General features: G+C 40.6%; 2 protein-coding genes across 3 annotated transcripts in view; both read left to right on the top strand.

The window, feature by feature from the left end:
• The window catches only part of PIP4K2C (phosphatidylinositol-5-phosphate 4-kinase type 2 gamma), a 57,384-nt gene extending 48,641 nt beyond the window's left edge, over positions 1 to 8,743 (top strand). Inside the window, exons 8-10 of the mRNA XM_070740940.1 lie at positions 2,844 to 3,093; positions 5,000 to 5,103; positions 6,359 to 8,743. Of these exons, the coding sequence (XP_070597041.1) occupies positions 2,844 to 3,093; positions 5,000 to 5,103; positions 6,359 to 6,439 (435 nt within the window). The 3' untranslated portion in view covers positions 6,440 to 8,743. The remainder of the gene's footprint in view (positions 1 to 2,843; positions 3,094 to 4,999; positions 5,104 to 6,358) is intronic.
• Positions 8,744 to 11,111: 2,368 nt separating this feature from the next.
• Positions 11,112 to 15,241, top strand: part of DTX3 (deltex E3 ubiquitin ligase 3) — a 30,392-nt gene continuing 26,262 nt past the window's right edge. The window contains exon 1 of one of the 2 annotated variants that reach the window (XM_070740918.1): positions 11,112 to 11,687. The gene's annotated coding sequence lies outside the window, so the exon portion shown is untranslated. The remainder of the gene's footprint in view (positions 11,688 to 15,241) is intronic. The other variant, XM_070740915.1, reaches the window with a different exon arrangement.

Here is a 15,241-nt window from a genome sequence, read left to right as displayed (position 1 = left end):
CCTGGACTTCCTTTAAAGGCAGGAAAATTGCTTTTATGCTTCTTTGAATTCAGGGTAAATTCTGATTTTGCTGTCACAGCTGTTAGATGAATGTATACCTTCATGATAGCTTGAGTGTTAAACTTTTAACATGACACAACATGGTGGTTTAAGGTGTATTTGTCAGTTAAGATACCAGGTTAATAATCAGTTTACCTCCGGCTGATTTTGGAGATTTTGAGTCCAAGCAAACTGGTCTTGTTACCAGGTTATTTCAAAATGTAATAAGGCCAGAGCAAGGAAAATAACGTGATATATTCTTGAACTGATTTTTGGTAATTAAAACAGGCTATGTTTTTTTTAAATAAACTTTATTGATTTTGAATAAAAAAGACATACAGACTTACAAACATTTAAACACATATTAGGGGTTACAATTACCCCTCTTTTCTTGAAGTCAATTTTTAATGCAGAAAAAAGGATAAAGTCTTAAGTCTTTAAATCAGACTAATATTCTAATTGAAAAGAACTTTGTTTATATATTCTAATAAACATAAAATTAAATTGGTAAAACAAAAGAAACCAACAACACTAACAACAGCAAAAAATGTCAATAACATTTAATTATATTCATACCGTTATGTTTTAAGTGCAGTACATTACATGAATTACAGCACCGGACATATTGAGTCATAAATCCTGGTATACAAATTACAAAGGTGTTAGGCATACAAAGGTAGATTGCACTGATCCACTTTATGGTTGTGTATTGCTGTGAATCCTCACAATCCAGAATAGAAAATTAATATGAGTTATCCTCGATTGAAGAATGGGTTTTCACAACACTTGAGAGTTAAGATCTCAGGTCTAATCTTTGAGATGCTGAAATAGCAAACTGTGTTTGGATGAAATTCAGTTGCTTTGTTGCCTGCAAAGTTTGCAGGGAAGTCTCAGGCAAGCCAATAATACCATCTGCCCAGATATATTGGTTCCATCTTAGATTCTTAATTCTGTCCTTGATGTTAGCATGCCCATGGATATCTCCCTTTCAGATTATTCTACTTAAAAAAAAACCTTTATTTTAACTCTATGCAATTTTTTAAATTGTGATGCAAACAACTAATGCTGAACATTTTTTTATTTCCCCAAATAACCTTGGGTTCCTTATAGACTCCTGGGGTATTGTTAAAGAATAAACATGGGAGATCTGTGTAGCACAAATTGCACTATTTGTAAAGTTGCTCACTTGCCTAGGAAAAAATAAACCACAGGTTGATAGAGAACAGGGTCACCAAATTTGCAGATTGGGCATTTGTGACATTACGTCCCCCCTTACAGACATTTGGGAAATTGAATGATGGTTTCCATGGAGCACCCAAAACATGTTCTGGAGCACCCAAAACTAGCTACAGACGTACCTCTAAAACACGAATAGAATGACTGTTGTGATTGATGCCTCCTAAAGGTAGAAGCATGGTTTTAATGTGGGCTTGTTGGAAAACACACATTGATCATACAGCTGAAGGTTATAGATATCTTTTTCAACCTGGGGAGTTCCTTGTGGCATTTTAATCATTCTTTTTTGATCACATAGATCCAGAAGGGACATGCAAGAATTATCAAAGTATGATGTGTTTGTTATTTTTGAACCTACCCATCAGTAAAGCCCCCTAAGTGCTTGGATATACATATTAAGAAGAACAGTGATAACAATTAAGTTATGAAAACCTATAAGCTCTCACTAAAATCAGTTGTTGCATTTAAACAGGGGAGTTGTTCATTAAAAAAAATGTATCTTTTCTGTCCTTTTGCCTATTGTCCTGAAGAGTCAAGGAAAGCATCTCTCTTTAGTCCTTGAATAGAAAAATATGGGAGAATGAATAACTATTGCAAGGCTGTTAAGTCGAAGAAGAAAGACCAGAGACTACCTCGGTCTAAGCTAATAAAAGAGTCTCAGTGAGGACATTCAACTCTACAATTCCCCATAGGCTACATATCCAATTCTTTAGAATGCAGTCCCCTCCAGGGTAAACAGTACCTTACTGAATTAAGTACCTTTCCTTCTGAAACTGCAGCTTGCTATATGTCAAAGCAGTATTTCCTGCTAGGTTGGCTATATATGTTTGGTGAGGGGAACTGCTTTAGTCACTGAAGGAATTGTTGCGATACTACAGAAGAGCAGCAGTCAAGAGTTTATTGAAATGACCTCTCCATTCTCCCCATTAAGGGATCATGGGATCTTAAGCATTGTGATAGTCTTCAAGTAAAATATAATGGAAAGGACACAGACAGAAGCTTGCACAAATGCAAAAGAGCATGAAGGGATAAAAATCTTAGCAATTTTATAATATATGGAATATGGAGTGTGTGTTGTGGGACTTTCACTTGGAATGGATGATGAGACAAACACGTACACCTCCTGGCCAATCTCACTGTGCTGTTCCCAGAGACAGAGATAGTTGGACTGTATTTAGGCATGTCTCTTTAAGATGTTGCATATGGGGAAATGTAGTGAAATTGCACTCTGGGTAATGTAGTTCTACATGTGACCACATTTGTGTATTCCTATTGGCTCTGACTCGGGATGAGGGGTAATTGGAGAGAACATTCCAGAGGGTCTTTGTCTTCACTCTTTCAATAAGCCAGCCAGCATGTAGATGCTCCACCTAGAGCCTGGGTCAATTCAACCTCTTTTTACCTGCACAATGGGAAAGATTATACTGCAGAAGAATCACATCATAACTGTCAGTTATTGTGAGAATTCCTGTAATAAAATTATCTGGGATATCTTATTGTGCTGAGTTATCTGACTGGGAAAAGTTGAGCTTGTACCAGAACACTCACTATTGTGTTTGTTTCTTCAGTTCCTAGTGCAGCTAAAGATTATGGACTATAGCCTTCTGTTGGGTATCCATGATGTACAGCGAGCTGAACAAGAAGAAGAGGAAGACATAAAAGAGGAAGAGGAAGATGGAGAGAGTGAGGCAGGAGCACCTGTGGGCTCATATGGAACATATCCCGAGGGCATTGGCAGTTATCTGAACTCCCACAAACCGTTGGAGCCTGGTGACTTTGACCCTTATATTGATGTCTATGCCACTAAGAGTGCTGAAAGTAAGTGTGGATAGAACAAACGTTTTATTAAATGGGTGTTTAAATGGATAGAGAAATGCCTTCAGGCCTTTTAATTAGTTTATTGCAGCATTTTGTACACCAGACTCTGTGTCATGATATTTACTATAATTTGCGATACTCCTTTAGTTTATCAAGATTTTTTTTGCCTTTAGTCAGCTCCAGAGAACACTCCAGAGTACAGAAGTCAGTGCTTTTATTTTATTTTTCTCTGTCATAGGTGATTACAGTCCAGAAATATCAGAAACAGCCTTTCATTGAGTCAAATAATTAATCCATCCGCCCTTGGAATGATAAACTAGCTAGGACTCCAAGGTTTGGGGTTAGCTTAAAAAATGTAAGCCTTACTTAAATGCATAATATAATCAGTGCATACAATAAATATCAAGCACTGCAATCTCCTCCTAGCTTACAATCTTGAAAAGTGTACACAAAAGATAACCAGGTTTTGTGAAGGAGTTCCCTTTGTTATTCCAAAATACTAGACTACTCTATCTTAAGCTGGCACCCTCCAAGTAAGTTGTACTACAGCTCTTGTAATTTTCAGCTGCTCAGTCAAAGGTGTTGCTGAATGGGCATTTTGGGGCGTTGTACTCCAGAGTTTCTAGACTGGTAGTTTAGGAAAGGCTCCATCAAACTCATAAAAGGATTCTATTAGCTATAATATCAAAGTTGTATGCTGCAACATCAGTCCTCTCAAGAGCCTCAAGAGTAGATCTGTAGGTCAGCGATTCAAATCTCATCACTGGCTCAAGGTTGACTCAGCCTTTTATCCTTCCGAGATGGGTAAAATGAGGACCAGGATTGTGGGGGCAATATGCTGGCTCTGTTAAAAAGTGCTATTGCTAACATCTTGTAAGCCGCCCTGAGTCTAAGGAGAAGGGTGACATAAAAATCAGATATGTATGTATGTATGTATGTATGTAGGTAGGTAGGTAGGTAGGTAGGTATATAGATAGATAGATAGATAGATAGATAGATAGATAGATAGATAGATAGATAGATAGATAGATAGATTTTCTCTGTGCCTGTGACTTGTTTTATATGTTCTCAACAACCATTCATTGAAAAAAGTGATTTTTGACAGTTTTTCTCACAACTATTGTACCATCCTTATGGTCACCTGATCAAAATTCAGCCACTTGACAAGTGGCTCATATTTATGATGATTGCAGTTTTGTGACCTTCTGACAAGCAAAGTTAATGGGGAAGCCAGATTCACTCAACAAGCAAGTTGCTAACTTAACAACTGTAGTGATTCATGTAAAAACTGACAAGAAAAGTAGGACATAGGGCAAAACTCACTTGACATCTGTCTTGCTTAATAGCATAAATTTTGGGTTCAACTGTAGTCATAAGTCAAGGACTATCTGCATTTAACTATTTGTACCAGGATGGTCTTTCTTCAGTGCACCAACTTTGGTAACCTCTTTATTTATGGAAGGGAGTGGTGCTGAGTCCATCTTTATCAGATCTGGATATCAGCTTCAGGGAAAGAGAGTAAGTTTAATAGCCAGAATGTTTGCATATTGCTATGGGTTTGAATTTGCAATGCAGATTACACAGAAGTAAAGATAGAGAAAAGTATACATAAACTTGATTAAGGTTTTAGATCAGCATGTGAACGTAAAGATTGTGATTGCTCAAATTAATTACTCAGGATTGGTTTGCTATACATGTATTTTGATTGAGGAAAGGAATATCTTTTATCCTGCCTCAACCCTGTATTAACCACTCTTTTTGCTTAAGTATTTTCTGGGCGTGGGGGGGGGGTTGTTGTCATTGTTATTCACCTTTTTAGTTTGTCTACGGATATTTGCATGGAAGCGGGGTATAAGCAAAATATGGCATCATATATATCCCTCACTGTTTTCCCTTACTTTTCCAGATAGTCCCCAAAAAGAAGTTTACTTCATGGGCCTCATAGACATCCTCACCCAGTATGATGCCAAGAAGAAGGCTGCCCACGCAGCTAAGACAGTCAAGCATGGGGTGAGTTTGGCTTGCCATCTTATCTGTTATGATGATTAAATAATGCTAAGAAGGGAGCCCATGATTTTGATTACCTGGCCAGCACCTAGCCGCCCCGAGTTTTCGGAGAGGGGCGGCATACAAATCTGATTTATTATTATTATTATTATTATTATTATTATTATTATTATTATTATTATTAATTAGCCTCTATCCTTCCCTTCCCATGACCATTATTTCTGCCCCAAATAGTTACTCTTTTCCTGCTTCAGCGTTACTTTCTCCTTCTGAGTAAGTGAATGACCAAGGCTGTCCCTCTCAAGTTGGTTATACTGTATCATCACTGTGGGATATAGAAGGCATAGTTATGACCTTTCCTAGGAGCTACTCCAGTGTCTTGCTCTATGCAGCAGGAATTTAGAATCTCTAATTATGAGAGAGCAACAGATCCCAACTAGCATAGCCATTGGCAGTGCATGGTGACTATCCCGTGGAGTGGGGACAGGCTGAAACTGAGAATTTGTTGTTTTAGGCTAGCTCTTGATACTTTTTATCTAGATTCTTAAATCAAAGAGTGGTTGTGTCCTGAAGAATACAACCAATGTGAATTTTGTAGCTACAGACTAGAAGCAAGGAAATGAAGTGGAGAAACTATGTCAGTGGCAGAAAGACCTGCATTATCCCAAATAGATTTTTAAAAAAATGTTACTCGCTGTGGGCGATTCATAGAAGAGTTATTTTTATTGTACCATTGGGGCAATGGCTTTTATATTTTTTAAGTACAAGGACATTTCCTTGAGGGGAAGATGGCAAGGAGCAGATATAATGTATTCAAGAGAAGAAGCAAGAGGGATGTTCCACTGGATCCGAAATATTTGCAGTGGAGAATATGCATGTTTAATAGCATCTTGTCAGTACATTTTCGTTTTAGATATATAGCTGACCTTTATTTTGTACAACTCAAGGCAGTGTTCATACCTAATGCTCCTTCCTCCTATTTTCCCCACAATAAGAACTCTATGACACGGTTGGGCTAGAGAAAGTGTCTAGGCCAAAATTACCCAGCTGGTTTTCATGCCTAACCAAGGGTTACAATGCAAGACCTCCAAAATTCTAGAACAGCACCTTAAGCACAACTCCTGATTGGCTCTATGGAAGTTAGGATTCAGGTGCTATATTCCCCGTGTTTCCAATATTCACAGCCCATGCCATACTGCTTTAAGAATTAAGTGGGCTGATTTATGGTAGCTGTTTACACTTTGTCTTCCCCTTACAGGCTGGTGCAGAGATCTCTACAGTGCATCCAGAACAATATGCCAAGCGCTTTCTGGACTTCGTCACCAATATATTTGCTTAGCAGTTTTTCAGCATGTCATGTTGACTCGAATCGAAACCTTTTCAGCACCTTTGTAGTTGTCACTCACCCTGCCCCCCGATTCTCCGTAAGTAGGATAGTTTTCATCCTGCTATTCTGAGGTCAGCAGGGGAACTGGACTGACTTCAGATGAGTCCCACTCTTGCAAGTGTGAGGGATGGCTGCTGAACCAAGTGCCTTAACTCTGATCTTCTGCTGAGGTGAGAAATGATCCAGAGTACCAAAGAAACTGGTTACGAATGCTTTGGGGAGCTGTTTCTCCTTCCACGCAGGAGGAGGAGGAGTGGCTGGTATTTATCTAAACACTGACTTCTTCCTTTCCGTTAAATAGTACCAGTGTTCCGTCATTTAGAGCAGGGTAATGTTGAAATAGAATAATATGCAATATGATGTTAGTTGTGCCTTGGAAGAAGGGGGTTGAAGGGAATCTTCCCCATTTACACAATCAAATATTGTATCCTACGATATCCCATTGTACTGCCCATTTCAAAGCCATGCGCCAGTTGTATACCTTTTCTACCATCCCCGTATACACAACTTTTAATGGAATACTGCACTGTGCCCCATTCTTGTGAATAGTTTTGCTCTGATTCTACTCCTGTTGTCAATAATAGAAATCTCTCCTGCTAAAGAAAAGAGCCCAGCACTGAATCCAGTATCCCTTAAGCTCTTTTCCATGTAGAATTGCAGGTTCTTTGAACTTTGTGCCCCACAGGTTGCAATTAATGAGAAAAATTATTTCAGGCTCATTGCTCTCATGCATCCTTTTTCCTTCCATTTTTATAGTTGAGAATAAGAGTTGAAGCAGCGTTTTGGGGGGGGGGGTTCTTTGCACCTGCTAAATAAATTTAGAGTAAACTGAGTAATAGTATAATCGTCTGAAATGCTGTTCTGCATACGGCAGAACTTTTTTGAGTCTCCCTTGTCAGAGGGAGATTGGGAGAAAAACACAATAATTCTAATCTCTGGGGTAACTCTAATCTTCGGAGTAATTTATACAGGGATTTTTATTGGGTGGACGTTTCTATAGAGTGGACATAACCCACAAAAGGGCATATAAGGCATGTCTAGGCTACCTGTGATTTACCACCATAAAATATTAAAATTGACAGCTGCTGAGAAATGGTAAGGGTGAAAGTCCTTACCATTTAGGTTGTAAAGCTTTAACATAAAAATTAAAGCAAACCTCAGATGTTGGTGAATTGGCAACAGCATCAATACCATGACCAATAAAGTAGGGAGTATTGAGAGTTCAGCAACACATAGAGAGCCCTGGCTCCCTATCCAATCATAAACACCTCCATGTTGAAGTGGGAATCAGACCAAGCCTCATTTATTTTGTTTAGTGTTATAGGGTAGGGAGGGGATCATGCCCATTTTCAGGATACTATGAGAAGCAGCATTTATCTGCCTATGCATAGTGGCTCTATATGTTTCTTCTATATATATCAAATTGGCAAACCAATGTATTTTGGGAAGATGGCCTGTCTCAGTGGTTGATCAAAACGCCTCAAGTGAAGGAGGAAACTGGTATAAATTAACAGATGCATTAAAAACAATATCCCTTTTAATTCATTAGAATGGGAATTCTTAGAGATACTTCATTTACCAAAGCAAGGAATGCAGACAAGGAACTGGATAAACTAAATATTTCCTCTAGTGCAATGAGGAATGCATACAGACAAGGAATTGGATAAATTATCATTATTCATTTATTGTTGGCCTGATTAAGAGATCTTGCTTTCTCTAGTAGCTGTCCTAGCAGCACGGAGGAGCTATCACACTCCAGCTGTCTCTGAACTATAACTCCCAATAACTCCAGCCCTCTATGATCATTTATGAGGAATGCTGGGAATTACAGTTCAGCAACATTGAGGGCCAATATTACCTACCTGGAAACTCTAGCTATGGTTCGGGGTACAGTGCTACTCAATTTGCTGCTCTGGACCTGAAACATGGGGGATACTTTATGCTTTTTAATGTTTTCTCCTTCTGCTCATTACTGATGTGTTGGGACTGAAGTCATTTCAACTCCCAGCACACTAAAGGCCGTGCCATGGAGATACATTTATGCTGTGGGGTTGTCTTCCTTCCAACCTCTTTCAGTGTTTTGTAATTGTATACAATGTGTATTTCTGGTTTATTCTTGTATGGCTAAAAATAAATTATTGAACCAAAAGTTGTCTGTATGAAGTGCCCAGCTGTGCTGTTGTATACTGCTAACCTAGCAGGGTAGAAGGATGAACTCCATGTTTCAGTGAAAGAATAAAAGACTTTCCTCGGCCATTCACAGTTTTCTGAATTGAAATTATGTCAATTATTTTTACTTAGCCCAGTTCTGAACTTTGGGAAAGGGGAAATATCCAAGCTTGGGGGAGGGGGGGAATCACTTAAGACAAGAATGTTATGATTTTGGCCAGACCAACCAGGGTTAATTTGAAATGAAACTGTAAACCCCTTCACTAGCAGGAGATTTGTTCCAAGCTGACTTGATTTATAAAGAATTTGGCAGGATTCATGCTTTTTAATTGCTTGTTTAATTATCTAAGTTTCACAGTTCCTATAGAAAACTGATCAACAGTTTATAGTCTTGCGAAACTCCATTTGCAGATGAGACTTCTATCATTAACTGAGACTGCATACAATAACAATCCTTCAAATCCTTATCTGTCTATTAGTATTATTATAACAGTTGAGTGTCAGTCAGTCTCTATCCAAAAGGATTAAGATCATTTCAATCCACTAATCTTTTGAGATGCAAGATTCCTAAACTGAATTGCTATTATTATTGTTGTTGTTGTTGTTATTATTATTATTATTATTATTATTATTATTATTATTATTATTATTATTATTATAATATGTGGGTAATTTGCAATTAAAGTCAGTTAAAACTTAATAATTCAAGTCTCAACCAAGGACCTAAGAATTATTAGGGTAGCATGTAAGAATCTCTGCGGTTTCAAGCAGGGTGACTTTTGGTAAAAAGGGTGTTCAAATCTGATAAATTCATTATATCCATATATTGAAGAAGTCCTTTAGATCAGTGTTTCCCAACCAGTGTGCCGCGGCACACTAGTGTGCCGCGAGACATGGTCAGGTGTGCCGCGAAGAAGGAAGCTCAGCTTCTGGTCTTGCAACTTTTTGCTGAGAGTGCGAAGAGCAAAAAGTTGTGAGACCGGAAAGCTGAGCTTCCTTCTTTGCGCCTTCCACGTTTTCCGGCAGCTGCAGCGCCCCGCCCGGAGCAAAAAAGAGAGGAACGAAGGGAGAAACAAAGAGGGATGGAGAGAGAGAGGGAAAGAAAGAGGAAGGAAGGGAGAGAAAGAGGGAGAGAGAGAGAGAGAAATAGAGCGAAAGGGAGGGAGATATTTTTTTTGTCCAAACTTCCCTTCCCCCCCCCCCCCCCCCCCGCTCAATGTTCCCCAGGATTTTGTAAATGTGAATAATGTGCCGCGGCTCAAAAAAGGTTGGGAAACACTGCTTTAGATAATGTTCTAAAGACTCCAATTATGATTGATGCAAGAACAGATTTTTCCCCCCACAGGTATTTGATCTAACTTTAGTCTGCAATTCCAATATTCCATAATTTCTTTCCATTTTTCCTTGATCCTAAGCACCACTTGGTATAGCAAGATCAAGAAAGCAGACACTCTTCCTTTTGTTTAACTGCTTTATCAAGCAGGCTTATCAGCAAGATAAGTATTTGTTGCCCTGGGATCTTTGCCAAATTGCTCTTCCGTGGAGCTTTATGAACTTAGAACCTGAATTTGCTTGGAAGTGGACATACATGCCTAGATTCCTTGGGATACAATTATAGCCCTTGTTTTTAGTTCTTTGTTATTGTAAGCATAAAAATGATTTGATAATGAAAATGGAGCATGATTCTCCTCTGCATCAACTATTTGAATCTTGCTCCAGCTTAGGAATTGCTACCCAGCCCTGAATAAAGTGTTATGGTCCATGCCTCTCTCACATCTTCAATAGGGAAATGATAAACTGATAATCCATTATGGAAGGAGTCAACAATTTCAGGTTTATAAGATTTCTGTTGTGTAAAGTCTACCAACTGGAGGGGGAGTGAACAGTGACCTCAATCCTGAACATGTGAGTTTACATCTTTATTGCAGATAAGGATTCTTGCAGTTAAAAGAAAATAAATTTGAGTACAGTACTGTATTTGCAAATTGGAGACCCTTGTTCTTATTGCCTGCCCGCCATCTCTGCTTCCCACTTTATTCGGAATTTAAATTAGAATAGAATTCTTTTATTGACCAAGTGTGATGGGACACACAAGGAATTTGTCTTTGGTGCATATGCACTCAGTTGTACATAAAGGATACATTTGTCAAGAATCATGAGGTAATTATTCCAGTCACAAGGTCATGCCCTGTGGGGGTTCTGGCTCTAATTAATGTATGTGAAGATTCTGGCTGTTCTTAAGGCTCCGATCATATTAGCAATCCATAAAGTACAAACTACATGAGACCACCATGCGACTGATTTTTGAGCCCCCCCCCCCCCCCCCAAAGCACAGCTCTATGGGAGGCCTGCGTCCCTTAGCTGTAAAAAGCGAAATCCCAACCAAACGTCCCTGGAACTTCGTTGCACTTGACCTACTAACCCCCCCCCCCCCCTCTTCATTTGCTTTCAAGCAATGGGGTGGGTGGAGGAGGAGAACCTGGACGGGGAGCGGCCTAACTCCGGAATAACTGCCGCTCGAGCCTAGAGCTTGAATCTCCCCCCCCCCCCTCCAGCCTCTCAAATGGCAACCAAAGCAAGAAGGCGGGAATGGAGGGGGGGAGAGGGAACCGCGAGCGGCGCGGCACTGGCGGCCGCGGCCTTGTCTTTGCGCCAAGAGAAAGCTGAAGCCGCCATCCCGGCGCGTGGTTGCTATGGCTATGGCCGTCATGCCAGCAACAATCGCCTCCACGTGACGCGCCCGGCGATGGCTGCTGCTGCAGCTGCTTGGCGGGGAGGGAGACCTTGAGCAGAGCGGCGGCACCGGCACGCGTTCCCGGACACGCCATAGGTCGTCTCGTCAACCCCCCCGTTTACTCAAAGCCTCGGCGTCCTGGTTGCCTCACTCGCCTACCCGCGTCCCGTCTCTTCCACCCCCGCCACACTACCATCCCCTTTTTTCCTTTTGCCTCGACGTCGTTCGTTCTTCGCACGCAGCAGCTGCAGCTTCGATGGATGGACCGTTCCTGCCACCTTTGGATGTTCCGCTATGGTGGGTGCCGTGCAGGGGGGAGCGCCGGTTGCAAAATAAGGGATGCCTTTAAACCAACCCCCAAAAGAAAAATTCTGGGAGCATGAGGAGCTAGGAGGAAGGGGGTTGGAAATGGGGTGCGTGCAAAAGAGGGGTGGCTGGGTTTTGTGCTTTGGCTCGGTTGGCTGGACGACTCTCCTTTTCATTTCGGGCATTTTTTTTTTTTAAGGGTGATCCTCATCCTCATCCTCCTAATGTGGCGCATTGATCAAAGGCCATCTGCATATTCAGAGGCAACCGCCACAGCAGCTGCAGCAGTCAGTCCCTTCTTTGTGTGTTGTCAGCTGGCTTTGCAGCAGGGGTGTTGCCTAAAGGATGGTTTATGTGTTGAGGGGGGGGCATGGTAGCTTGTTTTAGTGGGGGGGGGGAAGGACTTTTAGGGGAATTGCGGGCACAGACACCATCATACCCGCGCGCACCAGGGTGTTTTTAGGTAACGATTTACCCACAGAGATGTCTATTGGATCTATCTGTCAAGCCTCCTAACAAAACCCTGTGCAGGTGAGCCGGCAGGTGAGCAAAGGTTGCCCTCCCCCTCCTGCCTCTCAGGATGGCAGAGGGATTATTTTTTGCAGCATTATTGGTCGAGCAAGCATGAACCTAAGTGTCCACCTTTTCTCTCCTTGTGTTAAGGGATGGGAGAAAAGGTTCAGCCTCCCCTGCTGTGCATTATATGAGGCTCTTGAAGGTGGTGGAGAAGTCCTAGAAAATGGGGTTTGGGATTTGGGCAGGTATATCTAGGGTATGTGGGAGATGAGAATATAGATTTGATTTGGATCCGGAGGGTGGCAAAGAAATTTGACAGTCCCCCCCTCCTTTTTCCTGGAGCCATTTGTTTCTGGTCCCAAGCCCCCTCCTCCTCTCTTTGTTCCATATCTCTCCTTGTGACTCGGAGGCTATTGGGCCTAGTCTTTCATAGCTGCTATTGAATAGCTTTGTAAAAACCTGGCAGTTTTGTTGGTTGTTGATGGTCTCTGAGCTTGGCTTTCATTTTGTAGATGTTTCATTGCTACAACCTGTAATCTTTTAAAGCATTAAATGCAGTTAAAAAGTTACTTAAATGCCTGTAAAATGACAGCAAAGCTCAGAGACTACCAATGTTCAACCTTGAAAGACATATATACATGCATGCATGCATGCGTACATACATACATACATACACACACACATACATACAAACACACACACTCATATTCTCCTCTTGTAACTGGCAGCTTTTCTCCACAAATTGAAAGGGGAGGAGGAGGATAATTTTAAAAAAATAATAATTAACACCTATCCCACTCCCAAATAGCCCACCTGTTTTTTCTACCTCCCTACAATTATTGCATTATTCCCAACCACACAATAACAAGTTCTGTGCCATGTAAAAGCTTGCCTTCCTCCTCTCTTTCAGGGATGAAATCTGAAAGAGATTTTTCTTTGGTGTTATTATTATTTTATTATTATACATGTGAGATTCCTTGAAATGTAAGGTCTGCTGTTGCCCAAGGTCACTTTCGTGGGGGTTTTTTAGTTAAGTGTCCAATAGTGAGCAGAGCTTAATGGTGATAAGAGTAGAGGTCAGCTCTAGCCAGGATAAGCAAAGAGATGCTGAATTTTCCTTTTCTTCCTGGACAATACAGATTACATTTCCAAGCTGAGGACTTTTTCATTGATTGGGCCGTGTTTGTTAAAACATGTCTGAAAGGCTGCCTGTAATGTGCTCACAAAGGGTACTGAATTCAGGAGAGTTACCACCTTGCCCTCCCCTCCCTCCGTCTTGATGACTTGAGAAAATACAGTAGTGTAGACAGGAATTAGGTTTGCGGTTGGAGTTGAGGTTGCATTTGTTGTGTAGTGATGCATGCTTTTTGTAAATGAGCAGAAGCTATATGTTTAGTCCTGTCAAATTCTCTTGGGGTAGAGTTGAACTGGGAAGGTGGAGGGCTTTTAGAAGCAGGGCTGTTACACTGGGTTTGTTGCCAAATGCAGGTGACTCTGTAGGCTGCTTTATTTTTAAAGAATCACTCCCATCCAAATAACTGATGGCTGTGTTTTTATTTGTCTGGGTGAGTTCCACAAGTGGACACTGCATTGTTCCAGGGCACAGACAACTTTATATCCTCCAAATGTTTGACGGCAAATATCACAGACCCCCGGTTTGCCATATAGGGCCCCTGTACTACAGCACCAAAGAATAATAGTTTGGTCCCTAGTGAAAGCTCTGCATAGAGATGGCAAACCATGTTTTGTCACCCATTCTGCTGTCTGCCCCCATACCCGTTATCCAATAGCAACAACAAGGGACGGGATTTTCCAGGACAAGAAAACAATGCAGTGGCTGTCCTTTCAGTACATGACAAGGTGAGGAATTCTGTCTAGGAGAATTGGGACCTTGTCTAGCTCCAAAATGGAAGACAACCCAGCTGCTTTTTAATCAAAGATCTGCTATTTAAATGTTTGCAATTCTTGAGCAATTCGTAAAATAGATTAGGCTATGTCTTTTTCTATATACAAAGTTGTTTGCACAGTACTAACTCTGGAAGTACCCATCCCCTTGCGGCAAATGAAATGGTTTTCCATCAAAAAAGCTTTTGCTAAACTGGAATAAATATATATGTCTATGATGACATGCAGGGTATGAACAGTATGTGAATAGGCAGCCTGTTAACCTGTTTGAGGGCTAGATAATTTATTTGCAGTTGTAATTTGTTTAAATTTTTGTATATTTTTAAGAGGAAGTAAATCGAACTAAAGGCAGGTTTGATTTTGAAAAGTATGAGCAGATCAGAAAGGACATATTGTTTTATATATATATATAAAATATATAAAAGTGGTGTTCGAATCCACCAAAATCTTTTTTTAAAAACTGTTGGATTGTGGCTGGCTGTGTTCTGTTTATCTTATTTTTAGCTACTCTGCCATTTTAGCATCAACTTCTGTGCCACACAAAGAGCTACATATGCTGATATCTCCAAAACTGCCTAAAGCATATTTCATTTGCATACATTTTGATGCTCCATCCAGGCCAGGTTTGAGGAACTTCATTACCACTGCATAACAGCTGAAAAGCATCTAATATTTTCCTGTGGCTGCATACTGCAATGACAAGACGGGGAAAAATCAACATCTACCATTCAGATAAATTTTCCCACTTCAGATTTCATTGAAGAACCCAGCAGCCTCTAGAATTATATAAATGTCACTTAAAAACATTGGATTCTGTTCCTTACCCTTTTGGGTTAATCATTAGATGGATAGGACTGGCTTTTAAGTACGATAATTGGTGCAGTCAGAGATATTTACAAATATGCTGATAGAGAATTACAGAAACTACATTTTGGATTCTGTTGAGTGGCTTACATTTCAAGGCAAGTTCTTAGAAATCCTCCTGGTGTATGTGTCTCCGTCTCTGTCTGTGTGTCTGCGTGTGTGTGAGAGAGAATGATGCTTGCCTGATACCAAACAATATGGCTGTACATTTCTGTGTCGTCCCCCCCCCATTCGATCTGTGTAGCTCCTTTGCAACTACT

This window comes from Erythrolamprus reginae, chromosome 2, assembly GCF_031021105.1.
Source record: "Erythrolamprus reginae isolate rEryReg1 chromosome 2, rEryReg1.hap1, whole genome shotgun sequence".
Taxonomy (NCBI): domain Eukaryota; kingdom Metazoa; phylum Chordata; class Lepidosauria; order Squamata; family Dipsadidae; genus Erythrolamprus; species Erythrolamprus reginae.
The sequence above is the reverse complement of the archived record's forward strand: the minus strand, read 5'-3'. Positions and strand labels throughout refer to the sequence as shown.